Source organism: Venturia canescens, chromosome 11 (assembly GCF_019457755.1).
Source record: "Venturia canescens isolate UGA chromosome 11, ASM1945775v1, whole genome shotgun sequence".
Taxonomy (NCBI): domain Eukaryota; kingdom Metazoa; phylum Arthropoda; class Insecta; order Hymenoptera; family Ichneumonidae; genus Venturia; species Venturia canescens.
The window spans coordinates 4109364-4131152 of record NC_057431.1 but is presented as its reverse complement, the minus strand read 5'-3'; the positions used below and the strand labels follow the sequence as shown (position 1 = coordinate 4131152).

At 38.6% G+C, this 21789-nt stretch overlaps 5 protein-coding genes across 12 annotated transcripts; 2 read left to right on the top strand and 3 right to left on the bottom strand.

The window, feature by feature from the left end:
- Window positions 1-67: 67 nt before the first annotated feature.
- On the bottom strand, window positions 68-1888 carry LOC122418103 (phosphotriesterase-related protein). The gene is made up of 6 exons (XM_043432143.1): window positions 1753-1888; window positions 1518-1677; window positions 1204-1394; window positions 882-1043; window positions 656-820; window positions 68-559 (listed from the first exon to the last, which is right to left on the bottom strand). Exons 1-6 carry the CDS (start codon window positions 1772-1774, stop codon window positions 201-203), a joined length of 1059 nt encoding a protein of 352 aa, XP_043288078.1. The 5' UTR covers window positions 1775-1888; the 3' UTR covers window positions 68-200.
- A 370-nt stretch (window positions 1889-2258) lies between these two features.
- On the bottom strand, window positions 2259-7715 carry Cdc27 (cell division cycle protein 27). Of its 2 annotated transcripts, none has more exons than XM_043432141.1 (10): window positions 7487-7715; window positions 6891-6966; window positions 6307-6454; window positions 5683-6066; window positions 5241-5586; window positions 4904-5092; window positions 4583-4826; window positions 3627-4483; window positions 3381-3528; window positions 2259-3282 (listed from the first exon to the last, which is right to left on the bottom strand). In XM_043432141.1, the coding sequence occupies exons 1-10, from the start codon at window positions 7508-7510 to the stop codon at window positions 3149-3151; spliced, it is 2550 nt and encodes an 849-aa protein (XP_043288076.1). In that variant the 5' UTR covers window positions 7511-7715; the 3' UTR covers window positions 2259-3148. The 2 variants fall into 2 exon arrangements, with proteins under 2 accessions (XP_043288076.1, XP_043288077.1); XM_043432142.1 differs by having other exon boundaries at window positions 4904-5089.
- A 772-nt stretch (window positions 7716-8487) lies between these two features.
- LOC122418208 (protein lifeguard 1-like) lies at window positions 8488-12514 on the top strand. Of its 3 annotated transcripts, none has more exons than XM_043432311.1 (5): window positions 8488-8723; window positions 9622-9694; window positions 10031-10304; window positions 10417-10687; window positions 10827-12514. In XM_043432311.1, the coding sequence occupies exons 2-5, from the start codon at window positions 9643-9645 to the stop codon at window positions 11184-11186; spliced, it is 957 nt and encodes a 318-aa protein (XP_043288246.1). In that variant the 5' UTR covers window positions 8488-8723; window positions 9622-9642; the 3' UTR covers window positions 11187-12514. The 3 variants fall into 3 exon arrangements, with proteins under 3 accessions (XP_043288246.1, XP_043288245.1, XP_043288247.1); XM_043432310.1 differs by having other exon boundaries at window positions 9578-9694; XM_043432312.1 differs by lacking the exon at window positions 8488-8723 and adding an exon at window positions 8790-9463 and having other exon boundaries at window positions 9578-9694.
- An 8-nt stretch (window positions 12515-12522) lies between these two features.
- Window positions 12523-15202, bottom strand: Rab10 (RAS oncogene family member Rab10). Its single transcript, XM_043432313.1, has 5 exons — window positions 14725-15202; window positions 14388-14448; window positions 14007-14145; window positions 13821-13910; window positions 12523-13744 (listed from the first exon to the last, which is right to left on the bottom strand). Exons 1-5 carry the CDS (start codon window positions 14849-14851, stop codon window positions 13559-13561), a joined length of 603 nt encoding a protein of 200 aa, XP_043288248.1. The 5' UTR covers window positions 14852-15202; the 3' UTR covers window positions 12523-13558.
- A 1347-nt stretch (window positions 15203-16549) lies between these two features.
- Window positions 16550-21645, top strand: LOC122418205 (probable inactive tRNA-specific adenosine deaminase-like protein 3). 5 transcript variants are annotated; one of them, XM_043432305.1, is made up of 2 exons: window positions 16550-16664; window positions 19249-20392. In XM_043432305.1, exon 2 carries the CDS (start codon window positions 19288-19290, stop codon window positions 20368-20370), a length of 1083 nt encoding a protein of 360 aa, XP_043288240.1. In that variant the 5' UTR covers window positions 16550-16664; window positions 19249-19287; the 3' UTR covers window positions 20371-20392. The 5 variants fall into 5 exon arrangements, 4 of the variants coding, with proteins under 4 accessions (XP_043288240.1, XP_043288238.1, XP_043288239.1 ...); XM_043432303.1 differs by having other exon boundaries at window positions 16556-16712; XM_043432304.1 differs by having other exon boundaries at window positions 16556-16848.
- Window positions 21646-21789: the final 144 nt, after the last annotated feature.

The following is a 21789-nucleotide window of genomic DNA, read 5'->3' as shown; positions in this document are numbered from 1 at the left end:
TTCAGGTTCAGCGAGTATCGTATACTTTTACCGCTCGTGTCGCGTCGCGAAATATGACGGAGAAGAGAGCAAAGTTTGATGCAACTTTTCTCTGACTTTCATAAATTTATTCGGATAACAGTTGTTGATTATTAACGTTACGATATATAACACGCGTACTCGTAGCAATTTTGTGACCAGACGGTGCGGTAGAGTAATTATCAGCAGCGACGACGAGTAAGCCATTCGCGCGGATTATCGATCGTTATTACATCGATTTCACTCTCGGTAAAACCCTTTAGTCTCATTTTTGGCAGGACATTGTTGATTATGTGAGCGTAACCGTGTCCACCGAAATTCACCAATCTGTGCTTGGTATGGATATCGTGGCTCATGAGTAACCGATCGAGACGACCCTCGTCCTTGAGCAATTTGAGCTTGTCGATTCGTTGAGCGTCCGATGGCATGTCGGTAGCCTCGTCGAGTTGATAATACGAGCATTCCGTACCAAAAAGATCCAATTGACAGTAGCAACCGATTTTCGCGAATTCGACAAGTTCTTCCTCCTTCAGAAGAGTTCCTACGAAATAATACATCGATTCGATCGATAGAGTAGTCAACGAACTTGTATGAGCCTTCTATATAAAAGGTACAAAATAACAATAGAGCAGTTTACGATCGAGATGAGACATGATTGCTCTTTTCGCAGCACCACCAGCCTCGAGATAAATCCTAATAATCTCAAACGGAGCTTCGCCGTTTCGCCCCGGATGAAACGTCACAGGAGCGTCTACTTCGGCTTGTACTCGTGCACTCGCTCGAATTGCTCTTTTTTCGAACTCTACGAAATTAAGTATCACGGATAAGTTCATAAACAACGAAAAATCTCTTCGCTTCCTCACCGTGCATCGGCCAACCGCTTCCAACTTCTCCGATTATTCCAGCTCTGACGGATGGATCATCTTCGCAACCGATCGTCAATTCTCTTGTCATCAGATCGCGCATCTTCTCCTCGTTACAGTTCGAAATGACATCGTTGTTTTGTGTAAGAGCAACGTAGTGACCTATATTCGATTATTAAACAGGATTCCAAAGCGCGGTTGAATAATGATCAATGGAAAAAACTACTCCGATATAGCGGAGTACCCTCTGTACAAGAAAAAGCGAAAGTACGCATAGTTTTAATGGACTTATATATATATATATGATATTGGAGTATCGTACCGGTGCCAAGGATAACATGGACTCCGGACTCTTGGCTGATCCGTTTCATCAAAGGGATATCGCGCTTGAGTCCATGGCTCGTGTTCTCAACGATCGTGCCACCCCCGAATTTTTTGTAAAGTTTAACGTCCTCGAGGACGGCCACGCGGGCATCTTCGTCATTGAACTTGACATTGTAGACGTTGCTGTAACTGCTCGATAAAAGGAGCAAAACAAACTCGATTATTAGTCGTACCGCGAATCGTGTTTATGAAATCATTCAAAGTCATATGAATGGAAAAATCCTTTGGAAAAATGCAGTCTCCGCCGCTTACGGATATTGTTTGTGGAAGCCAACGTTGGAGAGATCAATCCTGTCGGAGAAATAAGGGGCGAGTTGTTTCGGCGGAGGCACGTAAAACTTGTCAAAATCAAGAGCCAAGTGTTCGTGGGTCAAAGTTCTACCCAGTTGCGTGAGTTTCGTTGGTCCAAGCACTGATCATCGCCCCGCACAAATGCATGCATGAAAAACATGTGAACACAGGCACGAAAAGATATTGCATGACTCACCAGTTTCTACAAAATCGGCCATTTCTTCAAATAAATTCACGACAACGACAGCGTGCGACAATGGAAAACTTGAGACTGCCGTTGCCTGTCAACTGGTGCGAGGCTTTTGATATTATTTTTTTTTTTTTTTTTTTTTTTTCACAATCTGCCACAGATATGAGTTCGGCAATTGAAGGAGGGGAGAGCATCAGCATATTCGTTATCATCGAAAAAGTGAGGAGCGAGTGAAATGTTTGTTCGACCTGATTTGTAACGACGACGACGACGACGACGACGACGACGACGACGAAACTTGACATCAGAATAAATCAGCGGTCTAGATAGACCGAACGCGTTTATCCTGGTAAGAACCCAAGGAAAGTTGAGTAAACTTTCCTCGATCGGAGCAATCGTTGTTAAAATCGAAGTGAAAATTAAAAAGAAAAAAAGAAAAAAAAAAACAATCCAACTTGAATGACATTCGAGCGCAGCAGCAGAGTGACGTGGGTAAAAAAATTCAATTCAAGTTTCGTATTCATCTTTTTATTTTCTTTTGCTTTGCCTCGCTTCGATTCGGTTTTTTTGTAATTTTTTTTCTTCTTCCATTAAATAATCTATCGATGTTGGGGGTCGGGATATAGTTATACGCGACTTGTACGCTATACTCGTGTCCTTGGAACAGAGGAGAGACTCTTATCGGCGATATCGAAGCTGCGACGCGCGAGAATTTAGAAAAAAAAATCTTTGCGTTTCTAAAAATCTCTGTTTAATGCTCCCGCTCCCTTTGCCTCGCTCACTCTTGCGACGCCGCTCGATTAATTGCACGCGATCTTTCGGTGGCGCGATTGGCGAGGCCAACACTCGTCCAGTGATCGCTTCGATCCTAATAACATTAAATATAATAATAATACTAGAAATAATAATAATAATTTACATTTACACAAAAATTCAGCAGCATCGACTCCTCCTGTTCTTTCTGCTTCTAGACTAAATTAATATCCTTCTATCTAATGAACAATCACGAGATGAATAAATCGCCCTCGAGACACCCACAATTTTCCTTTCTTTCTAGTAGCGCGCTCGTTTTCCTTCGCCATAATTGTAAATTCGATGAAGAAATGCGAGAATATGGAGTCAAGAAAATGAGAAAAGATGACGATAGAGGGGAAAAAAAAGAGAAACAGCGCGAGTGTAAAAAAATGCTTCTCCGAACCATATAGACAATATCTTGATAACTTTTCGGGCGCTCGGTGTGCGCCTAAACCCTTTTCCTGCCGCGCCTAGTTTCATTTTTCTCTTTCTTCTCCGCTCTGTTTTTTCTTTTGTTTATGTATATATATAAATAATATATTCCTCTGTAGCGCAAGACGAGATAGTACGAGTTTAGACATCTCGTCGCAATGGTAAACCTGGACGTTCATAAGCTGTCGTCGCTGTCGTCAGCGTGCGCCTCGATCGTCACGTTCCTCGCCGAAATGCTACTCTCCCCGCTAGCTTCCCCGCTTACCTCGCCGTCCTGCTCCGTCGAACTGTTTTGCGGCTGCGGATCCGCTGTTGACAAATTTTTTTTATTTTTCTCTCGTTTATCGTTCCAATCCAATTATTCGAAGGTTTAAATAAGTTTAAATAAATATAGTCATGTCCCTCACGTGATTGAATCGTGGGTACTTCGTCGTCTCCTTGACCAGGACTGAGAATCGCCTCTTTGATTTGGCTGTTGACCCCTTTAGGATCCAAATCTGTGGCCCAACTAAAGTACATCAGGGCTAGATGAGTATTGCCTAATTTTTTGTGAACCTGAGGGACGAAAAGAGAGAATAATTTAGAAAGGAATGATGGTAGAAAATTTGAAATAAAAAAAATAGTACGGGAATGAAGCATCGTCGTTTGCTTACCTTTCCTATGGAGTAATAGACTAGAGACTCTTTGGGAGCGATGCTTTTCAATTCTTCAAATTCTTTGAGCGCCTCGTAGTGTCGTCCAATAGAAAAATTAATACTGGCACGATGGAATTTGCAGAGGGTATTGTCCGGGTCGTTGGTGATCGCGGCGTTCAAAGTTTTGAGGGCTTGATCAGTTTTTTTGAGGGCATGTTGAACGACTCCGATGTGGCACATGATGGCCGAATTAAGCGGATTTATTTGCAGCGCACGTTTAAAGTGTAATTCAGCAAGACTGTATTGTTCTTGTTTAAAAAAAATAGTTCCAAGACCGAACCAAGCGTTATAATGTCGAGGATCCAATCTTATAGCGTTTCTGAAAGCAGTTATGGCTTTGTCCAATTCTTCGGTTAATACGTACTCGTGGCCGAGCAACGTAAAGGCGTATGGAAAATTTGGATCGACTTGAATGGCTCGTTGAAAAAATTTAATTGCCGTCTCGTGCTCGGTTTGAGCGGAAAACAAATTTCCCGTTGCGCACCACGCAGCCGGTGAATTGCGATCCTCGGCGACGAGTTCCTGCGCCAGGGTCGATAATTCGACCTCGGCGTGCAAATGCCATAAAACCGTACTGTATATTTCCATTAATTCTGTACGTTGGGGCTCCGATTGTCGCACTTGACTGAAATAGCTCGATGATTTTTTGTAATCGTTCATCTCGAAATGCGCTCGGGCCAGCATCGATAATACCCAACTCGTATTGTAATGGCGGGCCGGTAATATGTTCAATATTTCGACCGCCTGGCTACAATTGAATTGGCTCAGATGCTGATACGCCAGACCCAACTCTCGGAGTAGCGACATTAATCCTTCTGTTGAACCAACAATCTCTCTCTCATAATTCTCTCCTATCATTCTACTTGGCTCTTTAACTCGTTACATATTTCTCCGAATTTTAATGATCAACTTACCGGCGCATTGTTTTTGGAGGATCAGCGCGCAATGCGAAGCGTTGCTATGATTAAGGGCATTGGTAGCTGCAACCATTTTTTCCGAAGTTATTGTCTCGCTCTTTTCCTTCTCGCTTCGATTTCTCTCGTTCAATTCATTGAAATTAGCCTTATTTAAATTAGTCTTTGACAGACGAGCTTTGGTCTTGCGAGATGGTGACTTTGGGGTGACGAATTTGTTGCGATTTGGCGATTTGTTGTTTTCCTTTTTAACGAGGAGAGAACAAGAGTTAAATATGCAAACGACACGCGTGTCGATACGATGAATCTGAAAATCGTTACCTTTACTGAATAACTGTGACTAAAGAGTCTCGACGAACGTCTGACATTAGGTCCCTGAAGAGTCGGTGCTGTCGGCGTCGGCGTTGTCGGTGTTACCGTAACAATATTGGCAGTGTTACTCGTGTTACCGGATTGTGAGAATACCGGCTTGCCTTGTTGAAGCGGCGTTTCTTTTCTCGACATCAACTGCTGCGAAAACCCCGCGAGAATCAATGAAAGACGGAGAGAGGAAGAATATTTTGTGAAAATTGGCGATGAAGGATCGTCAATTTCTATGTTGAATTGCGAAAAGTGATTTTCATTGAAAACTGAAACAAAGTTTTAATCTTGAACTCACCCCAACGTGTGCTCTGAGACTGCAGACTCGTTTGGCAAGGCTTTTGAGGTCACTACCTTCGTTAATAGAGACGTGAGATGGCAATATTGTTGGTTCAGGACTATTCGAATCCAACGGAAGAATACCGAAACTGGGAGTTAAAGGGCTCATCGAATTGCTGAACATACTTCTATAACGCGGTGGCTTTCCTCTCGGTGATATCAATGAAGTATTATTATAATGTACCGGTTGCGCCCCGGAGGGCAGCTGTTGCGTCGTTTGCGGGCTCTCTTCCAAAGAAGGGGTCGTCGAGTACAATCTTCCTCCTGGTGAGCCGTTTACGATCATCGTTTGGCCAACGGGTGTTCTATTTTTTATCAAACGAATCAATCAACAGAATTATGGCTTATAATTGGTTAGAATTTTTTGAAAAAGAACAAATGAAAATTTCAATTATAATTACACGTTGTTGGTGTTCGAAGTAGGTGTGTTGTTGTTTGAATTGTTGGAAACAATGAGATCGGGCTCAGTGACGTAATTCAAAATCGGTGTTGTTCCGTGACACATTGCAAAATTTTCCAATTTATCGAGTTGAAAAGTTTTTGCAGGATCAATCTTTTCCCCGACGTTGCAAAGTTCCTCGAACGAATGCCACAAAAACGGATTCAACTTCAAGGCCAGTTTGTGAGCTTCGTTAGCTCTTGCCGTTCTCATTATTTTGTAATATATCTTTGCTATTATTTGCAACGTGAAACAAGCTTGATCACCAAATTGTGTTACTACATCCTCTAAATTTTTCAATTGCTTGTAATAACCACCGGTTATAGCTGCTTCTGCTTCTGCATATCTGTTGCAATGAAATTTTCATTATGAAATAAGAAATATTCATGTATTGAGGATATCGATCTGTATATTTGAGATTTCAAACGGAATCAAATTGAAAATTATATTGTAAAAACTATGACATATGGATCATGGAAGAGCAAACTCAAGAAATTTCAACTCTCTCTCTCTCTCTCTCTCTGTCTCTAGCTTGGAAAATATCTCCTTTCGTTTGAAAATTAATATATTTTTAATTTTTATTTACTTTTCAAGGTCGTGACAACATTTTGCCAATAGGAATCTGCATTGCGAGGAACTCGGTGCTTTTTTTGAGAGCAAAGCATGAGCTTGCCTCACTCTTCCAGAACGATAATAACACGTTGCCAAAAGAAAAAGTGTATCCTCCGAATCCACTGCAATATTTTAACAAAAAAAAAAGGTAATTTTAACATTAAAAGTATAGAAAACCTATTATTATTATTACGACTATGACTATTACTACCTAAAAAACTTGCATTATAAAAATATCTCATAATATTAATTTTCCTTTCATAATAATTTGCAACATAATTCGATCATTACTATTGAAGAAATATTTAATAAATTTCAAGTTGATTTTTATCATATTTGATATTATTAGGCATGCCTCGATACTTCACAAATAAATCTGTGCTGCAAATAATGTGTGATTTTTAATACCTTCAGAATATTATATTAAAAAAGAAAAGAAAGTTTTTGTTAAGTCAATAAACCATCAAACAATTTTCACACTATAAACAAGGTGAAAAAATTGTTGTTACTATCCAATGTCAACATTGCAAATGAGGGATATTAAAAAAAATAAAATACCTTCGGCGCAGAGTCTCTCCGCTAAGAATATAGCATCCGGATAAGCATAATGATTCAGGCAATGCCATATGGCAGCCTGAAACAGGAAAAGAAAAAAAAAATTTCTTGCTGAACAAATTTTTTAAACAAAAAAAACCAAGAAATGTAAAAAATTTTTTTAAACATGTGTAAATTGAAAAATCGATGTAATTCAGGGAAATGGGAATGATTTGAAAGTTTGACAGTAGAGGGAGAGAATACGATGAATTTCCGTTTCGTATTGAGTTTGGTTTTATTTATAGATTAATAATAAATCGATGGGAACTACGGTCGGGGGAGATGCAAAGTGTTATTTTGACAAATGTGAAGTAAAAACATCGAAAAAAATTGGACGTAGAAAAATTGTTCCAATACGTCGCTTACATAGTCGAAGGAGAATGAATATACGAAAATCGAATTTTTATTAGTTGAGCAATTATTGATAAATAAACTACTTAGATATAATTCCACGAGCTTTTTAAACCCCCGGGAGAGAATATGCACTTTACGTTTTTGTTTTACTAATTCATTACGCGAATTTTTACAGCTTTTTTCTCCGTTTTTTTCCCATTATTTACCTGTACTGGCTCTTGCACAATCATTATTCAACAAAACGTTGCATGCATAGACGAAACTTGTTCAGATTTCGGATTAAATAAAGGAAACGATTTTTTACGCGCTCGCACACGGATTTTTAAATTAAAAAAAAAAACTTTAACATTAGACACTTGAGTATACACCACCGAAACTAAGAATTCTCTCAAGAGTCCATCTTTACTGGCTGTGATGGAGGTGAGGAGAAGAGTAACGAACTTACGAGAAGAGCAAGAAGACTCGGGCAAACGACTCTCCTCCTCGTAGAGAATGGGTGGCCACTATCGATAGTTTCTCAATCGATACTATTTCACTTCCATTTTCTCTCAATAGATGCCACTAGTGCTCGTACCGTCTTTCGGTATAATCTTTTTTACCGATCGAAAAATCGATTGAAAGAAATAAATCAAAGAAAAAAATAAATTTTTGTTTTACAACAAACAGCTTAATAACGGATTTGTCTTAAATTGGTCAAATTGATGGATTGATTGAATAAAAATGTCGAATTATATTACAGAGTGAATGTTTTTGCAAGCGTTTTTTGGAAATGTCGGGGACGCGACTACTCTCGCCTGGTACCAGATCGATAAAACAGCGGCATTCGAAAATGTTGAGAAAAAAGAGCAGCAAAGTTTGTTGGAATTCGTTCATTAGGAAAATATAATGGAAACATCAAGTCGTGTCCGACGTCGCGATTTCTCGAATTTCTCGAAAACGAATTACTGATCAACAAATTATTGCACTTCAATTATAAGGGTTCGCAAATTGGTAATGGCTTAAAATTGAAAAAAGTTAGTAAGTTATTAGTTATCCGTTCGCCAATCACCGACAAACAAATGATTTACTAAATAAAAAAAAAGCTAAAAATCTAAAATCAGTGAGTCAAGTTCACGAAGGTAATAATTACTGTTAGATTTATTTTGTTCAAGCACGCACCACGCCACCAGGGGGTGGAGGCGAATGGGCATCTAGCTGCTCGTTTGTAACACCAAGGCTCATATCAGTCACATCGTGGATCGGTTACGAGCGGAGTTGGTTCGCAGAACACAAAACTTGAATTTGTCGTTACAAAAAAAGAAAGTAGTTTAGCTTTGTTTTCCTCTGAATATTTCCTCGTGTAGGGTACTATTTTTTCACAATCTTGTATAAGTGTGACATCAAATCCGAAAACTCCGGCAAAGAGAAGAACAAATTAGGGTTGGAGAGTAGGTCAAGCATCGAGTAAGTATAAGAAATGAAACAATGTTGACGTGCGCCTTTATCGATTGTGGAGAGTTCCAGAAACTACACGTACCGGGCGCGGTGACGCATCGATGTTGACGTTCAAATTATAACATTGATCATATATATATATATATATATATATCATGCGTTAATATATACACACATGTATAGGACGCGTCGTTTTCTCACAACAATTTATATATACTCTTATACAACACTACTAATAGCTAATTAATACAAATTTTTGCATGCAACCTTGATACGACATCGTAACAATATTTTATTGATTTACTTTTTTTCCTTTTATACGCAATATAAATTATTGCGCAACAATTCGCAATTTTTCGGTATTGATTTCAGGCGGAAATTTATTTTTATGATAAATGCGAGTGCATCGACGCCCGGTTTACCATCCCTAAGAGTTTCTTTGCTATAAATTGCAGATATATCGTTTCCGCTGGATTAAAGACATTTTCCATTTTCTTGAATCTTCTTTTTACCTATTTTCGGATGTGACGACGCATATCACGATAACAATGCGACACGAATAAGGGACTTATCTCTGATTCACTTATTATCTTTATATTCTCATCGTTTCCATTTGACTTAAAAGTCGTTATGTTTTCGTGCAATCGTAACTTATAATTATAATGAAGAAGCATTGTTTGAAGAAAACAATCTTTTTAAATTATTTTCGGTTCGAATTTAAAATACCATCAATTTTTTTTCCAAAAACGGTAATTATTATCGATCAGAAAACGTTTATTAATCATTTTCCCAGATAATTGATCTACGTTCGTTTCCTGAAACATCGATGATCGAAATAATAAACCTTATCTTTCTTATTGCAGATAGTCAACTGTTTGCGAGTTTGAGGAATATTGATTTTTTTTAGTTAAAGCAGCAAAAAAAGAAGATGACAACCTGGCAAGGAGGTCCGGGAGCAGGATACCCTCAAGCTCCACCAGGTACACTTTTTTATCTTCAACAATACTCGGGGAAAAATTACTTTTTCACAGAATTAAATGTACATTGTGTATTTCTATTTTGGTTAAGTATTACAATATGCAAGATTCCATTAGCATCTGACAGAAATAATTTCTAACAATTCAACTCGATCTATTGCCTTTTCAGGGTTTTCCAATGATTGATAATTATTCATTTTCAACTCAAATTAAAAACAACATATATTGAATATAAACTTTACTGAGTTCTGAAAATTGTTCTTGGATCATATTTTTTTTTTTTTCTGTTTACATAGAATAGTTCTATTAACATTGATGATTGTAATCGTTGTTTCTTAGGTCCTGGATTTGTTTTGCCTGACAATAACGGCCCGTACGGTCAAGGACCACCACCATCTGGATATCCGCCGTACGGTCAAGGTCCTTACGGCCAAGGTCCTTACGGACAAGGTCCTCCCCCCCCAGGTAGCGTTCCATACGGTCAACCTCAACAGCCAGGCATGTACGGTGCTCCTTACCAAGGTGCATCCGGGCAAATGGACGATCCAATGGGAGACGATGGAATAAAGGGTTTTGATTTCTCTGACAAGAGCATACGACAAGGTTTCATCAGGTACAAAACAAAAATTTACACCTTACTTTCATTATAACCGTGAAAAAGAAACAAAAATGTTGTCTTGTCATTGAAAAAATGCATAATAATAAATTAATTAAATTTTTTTCAGAAAAGTGTACATGATCCTAATGTGCCAGCTTCTCATAACAATGTCATTGATAGCTTTATTCATGTACCATGCACCAACCCAAAAATGGGTTCAGAAAAACACTTGGATGGTTTGGACGTGTCTCGGAATAACCATCGTTCTCCTCATTTCGATGGCTTGCTGTTCAAGCGTACGACGAAAAGCACCAATGAACTATGTGTTCCTAACTATTTTCACTCTCGCAGAAGGCGTCCTCTTGGCTTCTATCTCTTCTGCCTATCAAGCTGATGCGGTTGGTCAAGTTCATTCATTACTTAATGGGGGGGGGGGGGGGGGGGGGGAGGGGACACCCGAAAGCTCGTTCAAATTCAATTGGAAATCTTGTTCTATCGATTAGCAAAAACTCAAATTGTTTATTTTTTTAATTTCAGGTTTTGATGGCAGTAGGAATAACAGCGGTCGTGTGTTTGGGCCTTACGATATTTGCGTTCCAAACAAAATGGGATTTCACAGCGATGCATAGCGTGCTGTTTGTCGCATTGTTGATACTCATGCTCTTTGGGATATTGGCGATTTTCATACACGGAAAAACGATGACTTTGATTTATGCTTCCTTAGGCGCGTTTGTTTTTTCGATGTACTTGGTTTACGACACGCAAATGATGGTCGGTGGAAATCACAAGTATTCCATATCGCCGGAAGAGTACATTTTCGCAGCTCTCAATCTCTATCTGGACGTTGTTAACATTTTCCTTTACATACTGACCATTATTGGAGCGTCCCGAGATTAAGAACGAAAAATGCTGTTCTTTTCTTTCTTAAATTAAAAATCTGTGAAAGAAATACTACAAAAAGAAAATATTTGCGTCGCTAACTTTATTTATTTAAACTCTAGTTCATCGATGTTTATTAAAAAACAACTGGAACCGTAAAAGTAATATATGAGCCAAGGAGCAAAAATCTTGCGAGTATTATGCCTGTAAGGTTTCTTCAACACAATTTTTCGTTAAACACGACTTCTATTCCTCTAAATTCCACTAATTAGAAGGAAGCCATTTCAACCGTTGAGTTTTTGCATTATTTGTTTCGACAAATTTTAAACATTTCTTCGAAATAGAACATCGTCGAGAATCTATTCTTTCTCAATAAACATGTTTTTGACAACAGATTTTCGATTTTTTTTTTTTTTTTTTTTTTTTTAACAACACGAGTCAATGTGAGAAAAGTAATTCAGCCAATTATTGAAATTGCAAACAATTATCGGCTTTGGTGTAATAAAAGAGGTCATGTGCTCGTAAAATTTTGGAAATCCTCTTTGGATTAAAATTTCAATGAAACAAGATTAATTGCTAGAAATAAGATGGAAATAATGCTAAACACAAAGTCGTTTCCAACGCTAGTCCTCCTAGATTCGTTGCGTTTTGTCACATGACGTAACCATAAATTTACTACAAGCAACGAAATGCAAAGCTTTTTCATTCCGACTGTAAAGCGTACCCACCCTGGACTTGGAGGATAAAAATTCAAGTTCGAAAGTAATAACTATTCGTTTCTATGGACGCGCAAAAATATGCAAAAAGTTGAAGAAAAACAAAAAAAAACGTAAAACCCGACTGTTCATTGTTTTCTACCGTGTTTGTCTTTTGCGCGTACGCTATACTGGAAGTATTTTCATATTTAAATAGTATGGTAGAATTTTTAATAATACTGTAAATTCTTGTTACTCATTCAAGAATTAAAAAATAATCTTCGATGTCAATTAAGTTTTAATTAATTAAATGTACTCAATTGTTTGTGTATTGAATAGTTTAATTTCGTTGATTCACTTTCAATGGAATATAATTTATTTAATTGAATTCATCGATCAATTGACTTTTAATTGATTAATTCTTAATAAAGAATTCGCTTTATTTACAGCCTGCATTGAACATTGTAATTTACGATGATATGACGAATTGTGATGGATGCGCTCTCGAACCGTTCGTTGCAAACACTTTGATATGAATTCTCATGAATCGAAGATTTCGTCATTCATAATGTATAAGATTGTAAAAGGATTATATAAATGGAAAAAAATATATGCAAAGCAATGCTCGTATATGCGATGAAAGGAAAAATATTCACGTGTACATTTATATTATTTAATAGTAAATTATTTCTTACAGCTGGTAGGACAGAGAAGCTCTTCTCGTATCGAAATAAAAAATAACGAAGTGACGAAAATCCGTGAGCTCCCTCCGGACGAAATATATTGCCAAGTTTCGTGGCTCAATACACAATTTGCCCCTTTTTCAATATTTCTTTTCTATCTCTCTCTCCCTAATCCCTCATCTTTTTATTATCGTATATTATTATATAAAAAACACCTTTGAAAAAGTTTATACTCTCTCAGGGACTAGATGCATTAAGAGTTTACTTTCTTTTGACGAAAAACATTCGATTTTCGGATTGGTATCCCTGCAAAATTACAATGAGGATTTTCTTTTTATTTTATTTGTACGATATTATTTTTAATTTATCTCAACGATCGGGGACATTACGGTAAATCCTTAAGAATTTGGAATAAACCATCAAATTCGGTCGGTACGGTACGGGGATAAGGAAAATTATTTCGTTGCTCTTTTTCTCAAATAACTAGCGTATAAACACTCATCATCATTATCGTAGAAAATCGATGTTTAAAAAGTCGCAAATGCAAAGTTTTTAGTCGAAAATTTATCGAATCATCATATATTAAAAAAGTTCCTGTCAAGAATAATACATTCGCATTGAAACGCATGAAAAAACCCTTCGAGTGGGGAATCTTACGATTGTATTGAATTTCGAGGCAATCATCGAAAATCGAATAAGCGGTCGGTGCAAAATAGTGTTAGGATAATGTATGCATGTGTGCGTGCACGCGATACTGTGCAGGGCAGCGTTCCACGAAGAGAGAGGAGAGAGCGAGAGGGAGAGAGATGAATTGTTTTTTTTTTTCACATTGATGCAAAAAATAACAATATTAGCAACAGAAAAAAGACGCGACGTTAACGCGACTAAGCCCTAGCCACGATTAATCTAATTCAACTGGCACGAGAGTTTAAATATGGTTTATGCGATTTCAAATTTTTTTTTCATTCGATTTTTTTTTTTTTTTTTTTTTTTAAATAAATAGTGTTAAAAATTAGCAGCACCGATTCGAATTTCTTTCAACTCTGCGATCCACCGTGACCCGATCCGGCGCATCTTGAGGCTCTTTGCCATGGGTTTTGTCTAATATTGCTTCTGCCAGCTCGCTGAATGCTCTGTCAATATTGATATTCGCCTTGGCCGATGTCTCCATAAATCTGATACCGTGCTCTCTCGCTATCTGTGAATTTTAACAAAATTTCAGACTTGCCGGTTCTTTTGATTTCTATATTTTTCAACGCATCCCAAATACCAACCGCTTCGCCCTTTTCCGTGCTGACAACTCGTTTCTCGTCAATGTCGCACTTGTTTCCCAATATCATTTTTTCTACATCCTCATTGGCATGCTAAAACGAGCGAAAGGAGATTCATTAAAAAACAAAAGACAATGCTTACTTTCTGCGTATAACGCCATATTTTGTTGTTTAGGTTTTTGAAATTACCTCATCGATATTCCTCAACCATTTGACAATATTTTCAAAAGTCTTTTCGTTCGTTATATCATAAACAAGCATTATTCCCATCGCTCCTCTGTAGTACGAAGTTGTGATAGTGTGAAAACGCTCTTGGCCAGCGGTATCCCTGAAAAAGTATGCGAAAAAATATTGATAAAATCATTCTGACCGTGACATTAAAAAAATCTTTCGGACGATAAAATTCTTTTTGATATTTCAAGTACTTTAGGAACATTTTTTATCTCAACTTTCTAAATCAACTTTACCCTGTTGAATGAGAAATTTAAGAAAACCTGTATTCTTATTGACAAAACTAATGACTCAGAATCCTAGGAAGCACTAAATACTGGTAAAAAAAAAGTTTCTCACCATATCTGTAACTTGATTTTTTTGCCTCTCAATTCGACCGTTTTGATTTTGAAGTCAATTCCTGAAACACAATTGAAAATTCACTGTGAAGCTTTGAAATCTTTTTCTTATATCCTACGATTACGCAATTCTCAATCGTATAGTGTTTTTTTTTCTTTTTTCAATGAAGAAATTTGGTCGAATTTATCGTTGTGATTAAATACGCAAGTATGCGTATATCATCGTCGGGGCGTTGTGACGCGCGAGACTAAATTGGAATACGACGAAATACATTTTTTCGCTAACTATATTCGTGGCAACGATTCAAGCGGTTTCGAGGACGAAAATCGAGTTTTACCTATTGTCGAAATGAAGGTAGTCGAAAAGGCGTCGTCCGAAAATCTAAACAATATACACGTTTTGCCAACGCCGGAATCACCGATGAGCAATAACTTAAACAGCAAATCGTATGTTTTCTTCGCCATTGCACTACTGTCACGAACTAAACACTATGTTAACTTTTATTTTCTCTCGCTCTCTTTTTTCTTCTTTGTCTCTTTCTCTCTTCTATATTTGTTCTTTTACCGACTAGAACCCGCGACGATCACAGACGCAAGAATACGATTTTTACGCTGCTACTCAATTCTCTCCCCACCCCGATAGGGGAAAGAAAAAAAACAACGGACACGAGAGTTCGTGAAAGGGTGAAGAAGAAAAAACAGCGATTCGCGGCTACTGGCTACTGATAACGAAGCTTTGATACCTATTCTTCGACTTTTTTATATCTCTCTAAAAAATAAAGAGATAATAGTATATATAAAGGTTATATTATTTTAGCTTTGTGAACTCTGGCATTCGAAATATCGATGCCAGGGGCGCTGTGATCGATGTGTCATGGTCGTGCCTGCCGAAAGTCATGCAAGCCGGGATATGCAGAAAGATTTTTAATCAATTCCCTGCTATGGCCGTTATATTAATTCATTATCAATCGTTGATATTTTTCGAATTCGTATTTTGAACTTTATTAAAAACTCACCGCAGGTACTCTATATTTTTTATAAAAATTACACAGCAATCATGCATAAAAAAAAGATAGAGCAAACACGTTTGAAACTTTCGATTTTCAGGGTTGTTCGAAAAAACCTTGACCTCTTATTCGTCGAGAGCACAGCAGCTCATTTTTTACCTCGAAATTTTTCAAGTGTATTATGGAATTTATTCATGGTTTTAGGCTTCAAAATATTATCCGTTTTACGCAATTGGATCTATACACGCGCGTATGCGTTGTCGTTTTTTTTTAACAAAAAAGACAGTGTTTGCGGTTTATTGGAGTTTCAATATAAAATTGTTAGAATTTATTTTGAACATGAATGGCGCCTTTATTCCGGCTTCCGGCAAGCATGCATGGAGTATCATAAATATATATCCTTGCTATTCGGAACGTTCGATGTGGAATTTGCCACTATTATAACCCTCCCGGAGGAGTTTGTTCATTTTACCGTTCCCGTGGTAACCAATTCACATTCACATACGTCACATACCTACTTCTCCCCTTTTTCATGTGTCTTCCATTTTTCAATTTGGCGCTTCTTGCAGAGCGACTGTTTTGGGAAGATTGTTAACCCCTGCCCCTCTGATTCACTCCATCGAAACGGTAGATTTCTACTTCAATTACAAAATTCTTGTTTTTCATGAGTATGCGGATAAATCAAATCGAAGAGAAAAATACAATTGGCATCTATAAAAACGAAGTAATGTTCTATATACAGTCGCTGTTCGACTTCGATGACGCACAGGCTCGATTGTAAAAGCCAAATTTTCCTCGTTGAATTGACAAATTATCGTAAACCTTGAGTCACAAAGTATATAATAGAAGAGGAGAGAGGAAGCAGACCGTCAAAACCTATAGGGAAAACTGTTTTATCTTTGAAATTAAGTAATTCTTTTTTCTTATAATATTCTGATGATATTCTCGTGAAATCATGATGAAAAAAATGGAATTTATTTGACAAAAACGACGACTAAAAAGTATAATAGGAATAAAAACTATATCGACATGAAAAAACTAAAGTTTGAATGTCCCGCGCCTTATCTAGAATCGCTACAATCGTAACAGCGCTCTTGTAGAGTGGAAACAGAGGGGCGAAAAAAAGAAGCGAGAGGAACCGAGTTACGAGCTCGGAAGAGAAATGTAAAAACGTCATACCCCAATAATGAGTATAGTTAAGTTACGAGGGTGATTAACCGTAGATCGATCAATTTCCTTTTTTATTTCACAAACAGAAAGAAAGGCCTCAAGTACGTCACCGTTTCGTCGAGATCGTTTTGTTTCTTAGTGTTGTTGGAGTGAGTCGCCCTTCTTCATTGCCTTCTCTCTCCCTTTTTCTTTCTCGCTCTTTCTCACATTAACACATCGGTGGTTGGGTGGTTATCTCGGTAGAGACTGTGCGTTATTGCTACAGCAGGGAGCAGCAGAGTACACGTTAGTATATATGAAACAAGAGTGATAAACCTCAGTCGTAAAAGTACAAGGTAGACGGAAAGTATATAAAATAAAAATACGTAGATTGGATATTTCCGGAGTGAAAGACTCAAAATCTGTATACGAAAATTTCAAAGAAAACTCAAAATCACTAAACAAAACAATACAACGTGTGCATAAGAATCAAAACAGGCTCGCGAAAAGAAAAAAATAATAGACTGTGCTCAAAAATCGTTTATAATTCCCGAGTGATATTCGAACGAAGAGAAAGAGAGAGTCGAAAAAAAGGGAAAAACATAGGGGAAATGCACTGTCGAAAACCTTTGTAGTCTTCGGCCATACAAAATCGCAGCTGGGATGGTTTTCGAGATCGTTTCTCTAGAGCACAATCAACACATTATATGTACATGCATAGTAAAGAATAACCAAAAGGTAAATACGCTAATATATGATGTTTCTTACATTTAAGTTGTGCGTGTGTTTTTTAACGTGGTTAACAAGTGGAAAATAATAAATTTTGAAATTTTTCGAGTTTGACTCTTCTGAACTTTGGACGTCAATATATATCATTCCCCTCTGCAACGAGAGATCTTCCTCGCGAGCTCGTGTCCATATGCGTACATATATATGTGTATATCACATTTAACAATGAGCGTTATAAAATAAGAGGACGATAGAATCAAGTGTAGCAGTTTGGATAACTCTGTTGGAATAGCATATATGCATCCACGTATCTATACGGAAAGCTTTCGTATATATATACACATATAATATACGTATCACGTAAATGTGTGTGGGTGTATGCGGAGCGAACCTCGTGTTTTTCCAACGCGACAAAAGATGAGCTTGGTGCCTCTTTTCAAGAATCTCTTGACAATCACGCGGTCAATTCGCCTCAAACACGCGGATGAATTTGACCAACATGTTTCAAGGACAACCCCCTTATTGAGCATTGAGCGAGACAGAAGCCTCGCGGCGTTTTCAACAGATTGCCACACGCACTCGTGTGTGCAGATATAGGTTGAACCCTCATGATCAACCCGCCATCTTTAATTCTCACGCTTCAATGATCGGGGCACTCGATACGTGTGAAAATGATGAAACTCCTATTGAAAATGCCATTAAAAATATTTTCTTTTAGCGCGACATTCTCTCTGCTTTTTTATATAATTATATTTTCTTGAGAGCTCGCTCTCTTCGGCCCTCAAATCTATAGTTGTGAGTCGTCCTAAACGTCTCATTATGCGACAAGGGCCTGCTCGTGATTATTTTTTTTTTCAATTAGACGTTGTAATTTCGCTTTTGAGAATCGTAATAAAAAGGTGGGCGAGGGAGAGTTTTTTTTCCAATCTTTCGATGCTGGGAGAGCTCCGACGAAAGAGGTATATATATATATATATAACGAAAGTTACGATTTTATTGTTGATTTTGGCATAGGACTGTTGTAAAATTAGTAAAAATTTATATGTTTTTATATACGAACGTGTGAGCCAATGAAAAAAATGAAAATCAAGATTTCATACGAGTTATCATTGCAAAAGTTGAACAAATGTTGTTATCGATCAATGAACGAGTTCTACCTATGAAAAGTGAAGAATACGACGGAATTTCAATTCCATTGTGAATAAAAATAAATTAAATTTCAGACCTTCGCGCGTCATGGTCACGCGAGATTTTTCACTCGAATTTTTCACAGATAAGAAACCAGATAATGTATCGAAATGAAAATACAAAACCAGGTAAAATCATTCTACGAATCGTTGAAATTTAATAATCGTATGGTAGACGAAAAAAAAATGACGCAACGATAACATGATAATCCAAAAGTATTATAAAAAATATTACTGCGAGATATTTTATGATTTTTTACGAGCCAATGAGTGACTTTTTTTTTTATTCGACGAGAATAAAAAATTCCACGAATAAACGATTTCGAGTTGATTATTATTTTTCTAATCGATGCATTTTCATTGACGCCATTAAATTTCGTGATGCGCCCCACCCCCGAATGAGAAGGGAGAAGAATTTTCAAGATAGCGATATGAGACAAAAGTTGCAACGAATCGTAAATTTTCGTATACGTAAAATTTTGACGTAAAATTTCTGCGCACGGCGCAGAGAACTCATTCTCAAGAGAATAACCAAGCAAAAGAGAAGCTTAACAATTGCGCCTAACTCTGACAAACGATTCGACCGTGGCCCAACTTGACAGCAATAAAGATTCGTCTCGGGGAAAAGAGAGAGAGAGAGAGAGAGAGAGAGAGAGAGAGACTCGGCATCAATCCCATGCATCGAGTCGATTATCATTATTATAACTATGATTACTATTGCGCGTCTCGGCAAAAGAGCCGAGAGGAGGAGGAAGAAAGAGAATGAGTACGAAAGCAGGGCTCTTTTCAGGACTCGAGAGAGGAGGAGGAGGAGGAGCTGCTGCCGACAATGTCGAAGGAAGTGCCGAAGGCTGTGGTAGCAGAGGAATTGTGGCGGGAAAATGTTGGAGTGGCGGACGCGTGGATCGGAAAGTTACGGGACGCCCGTCAGATCTCGAGGATTCTTGGAAGAGTCGCCAAAACTTTGCCCCCGATGGGACATCTGAAAAGATGCTCCGAGAAGCGTTTGCTCCTCGGATTCGCAGTTGCTCCGTCACCGAGCCACGATGACGTCGCAAACGACGAAAGAAAGGCTTTTACGCGGGAAGAAATGTTGAAATTATTGAGAGAGGCCGATCTCGATATTTGTCTCTTTGAAAATGGAGCAATCGAAATAATTGGAGTGCCAGCGGTTGCCGCTCGGACCAGAGCACAAGCGAGACGAGTCTCCGAAATTTGGCCTCTCAATTTTCATCCGGATCCCCATCTGGAAAGCATCCTCGATGGAACCTGTTTCGACGAACGACAGATCGAGGCTATCGATCGTTGTACAAAAGTTTGCGCAGAGGTGGCGCTTCTCGGCGGTCCTCGCGGAACAAAAGAGTGCCAAGGTAGCGCTGTCGTATACGATCCTAAATCTGACAAGGTCGTCGCTCTTGCAGCTTCGCGGACCGATCTTCATCCCCTTTGGCACGCGGCCATCGTCGCTATCGATCTCGTTGCTCGATTCGGATCCGGTGGGGCTTATGATTTCTCCAAACATTTATCCAACTCCGAGGAATCGAAACGTCCGCGAATCGATAATACCGGACAACATTTTCCACTCGCTTTTCCTCAAGCGCTTCGAACGATGGCTCGTCGATTCACCTACGACGATGGCAAACCTCCCTTCTACACGTATCTGTGTACCGATTACTGGATATTTTTGCTAACGGAGCCGTGTTCGCTCTGCGCCATGGCTCTTCTACATTCCAGATTTTCCAACGTCTTTTATGGCGTTCCCAATTCTAGTCGAGGCGTTTTAGGAAGCAGGACCCTTTTGCACGATCTACCGGGCCTGAATCATCGTTATCGCGTCTGGAAAGGCATCCGGTCCGACGAGTGCTTCGCCGCTTTCAGAGAAATACAAAAAAATGTTGCCGTCAGCGAATAAAATTAATATTTTTCTAATAAAAATTTCCAAATTTTTACAAATCCTTTCCTCTATATCGCTTATTTTCGTAATTCGTAAAAGTACTTTGGAACTTTTGTTGTTATTCCAAGGCCGAAGAGATTATTTTTGAGAAAAAATAATCGGCCGCGTTCGCGTTTAAGCTCTTAACGATGTAGACTCGTACAAATAATAAACCCCGTACTCTTTTGATTATCGTTTCAGTGGTAAACTGCGTGGATCGTTATTACGCAAATTGCGAGAGTCGAAGCGAGGGCAAAGGGAATTGAAGATTTTCGTTGATCATAAGAGAGTCGAAGCGAGGGAAGAAGAGAGAGGAGGAGAGTTTTGACAAGAGCAAAAGCCATATATAAACGAATAAACGGACACATGTGTACAACAAGTTGGCTTTGGCTGATGCTCACACGAGGATGATCGAGATTCGTTTCAATTGAAGCTCGAGTCTGGGAGCGTGTTTTCATTGGCCAGCCTCTTAATCCCACTGACTTCTGAGAAGACAAAGAGCGGGCTTTTCGGGTCACATCTTGTCAGAGGGCTACAGGAGTCATTCGCAGCACAGAGAACGAAAAAGGGGGAGAGAGAAAAACGAGAGATCATCCGACGATCGGGGCTCCGTCCTGCTTAGCTCCGACGATTCATTCGTTCCCCGAGTTTCGAGGAGCCTCGTTCGAGGGAAGCTTCCCCAAAAGTCGCGTATTCAACGTTGAGTCCTCTTCGAAGACACTGTTCTCCCTTGAACCGCGAATGGCACAATTTTATTGGCTGCTCCTCTTCGAGAGAACCAATTGAATTTAAGCGGCTCTTTTTTTTTAAGATCGGTGATTTTGGAGTGAAAGTTGGTGATTCGTTCTGGTGCTGCTGTCTCGCGGAGGAAGCTCCTCTGAACGGATCGGAGAAAGTTACGTTGAGAAACGGTATATACGGCAAACAACCCGATTAACGGTCGAGTGCGATAATGGAGCGAAGAATCTTGAAAATGTGGTGACTCCGTTGAAGGCCTCGTGTGCCGTACTTCGATACAAGACACTAGAAAGTGTGTGAGTCTTTAGAGATTTTGTCGCTTAGGACAGAATCAATCCAGCAACAAATAAACAAAAAAAAAAAACAAAAAAAAAACAATCCAAAGACCTGCCAAAAGAAGCGGAAGGAAAGAAGAGAAAATTGTTGCAAAAAACGTGCCGGAGCACCACACGTCTTTCCAGAATCCTAGATTTCAACGATTGATAAAATTTGAAAAGTTTTTGTTCAAGCCAAAATGCTTTTCAGCCGTGGTGTTGCAATGGTGTACGTTGAGGACGCATTCGTTGTATTCCTCCGTTTTATGGCACTGAAGTCTCGTGGCTGTACATTATTGGAGACTCATCGACAGCGCGAGACGACTGGAATCAAGAAATTGTACAA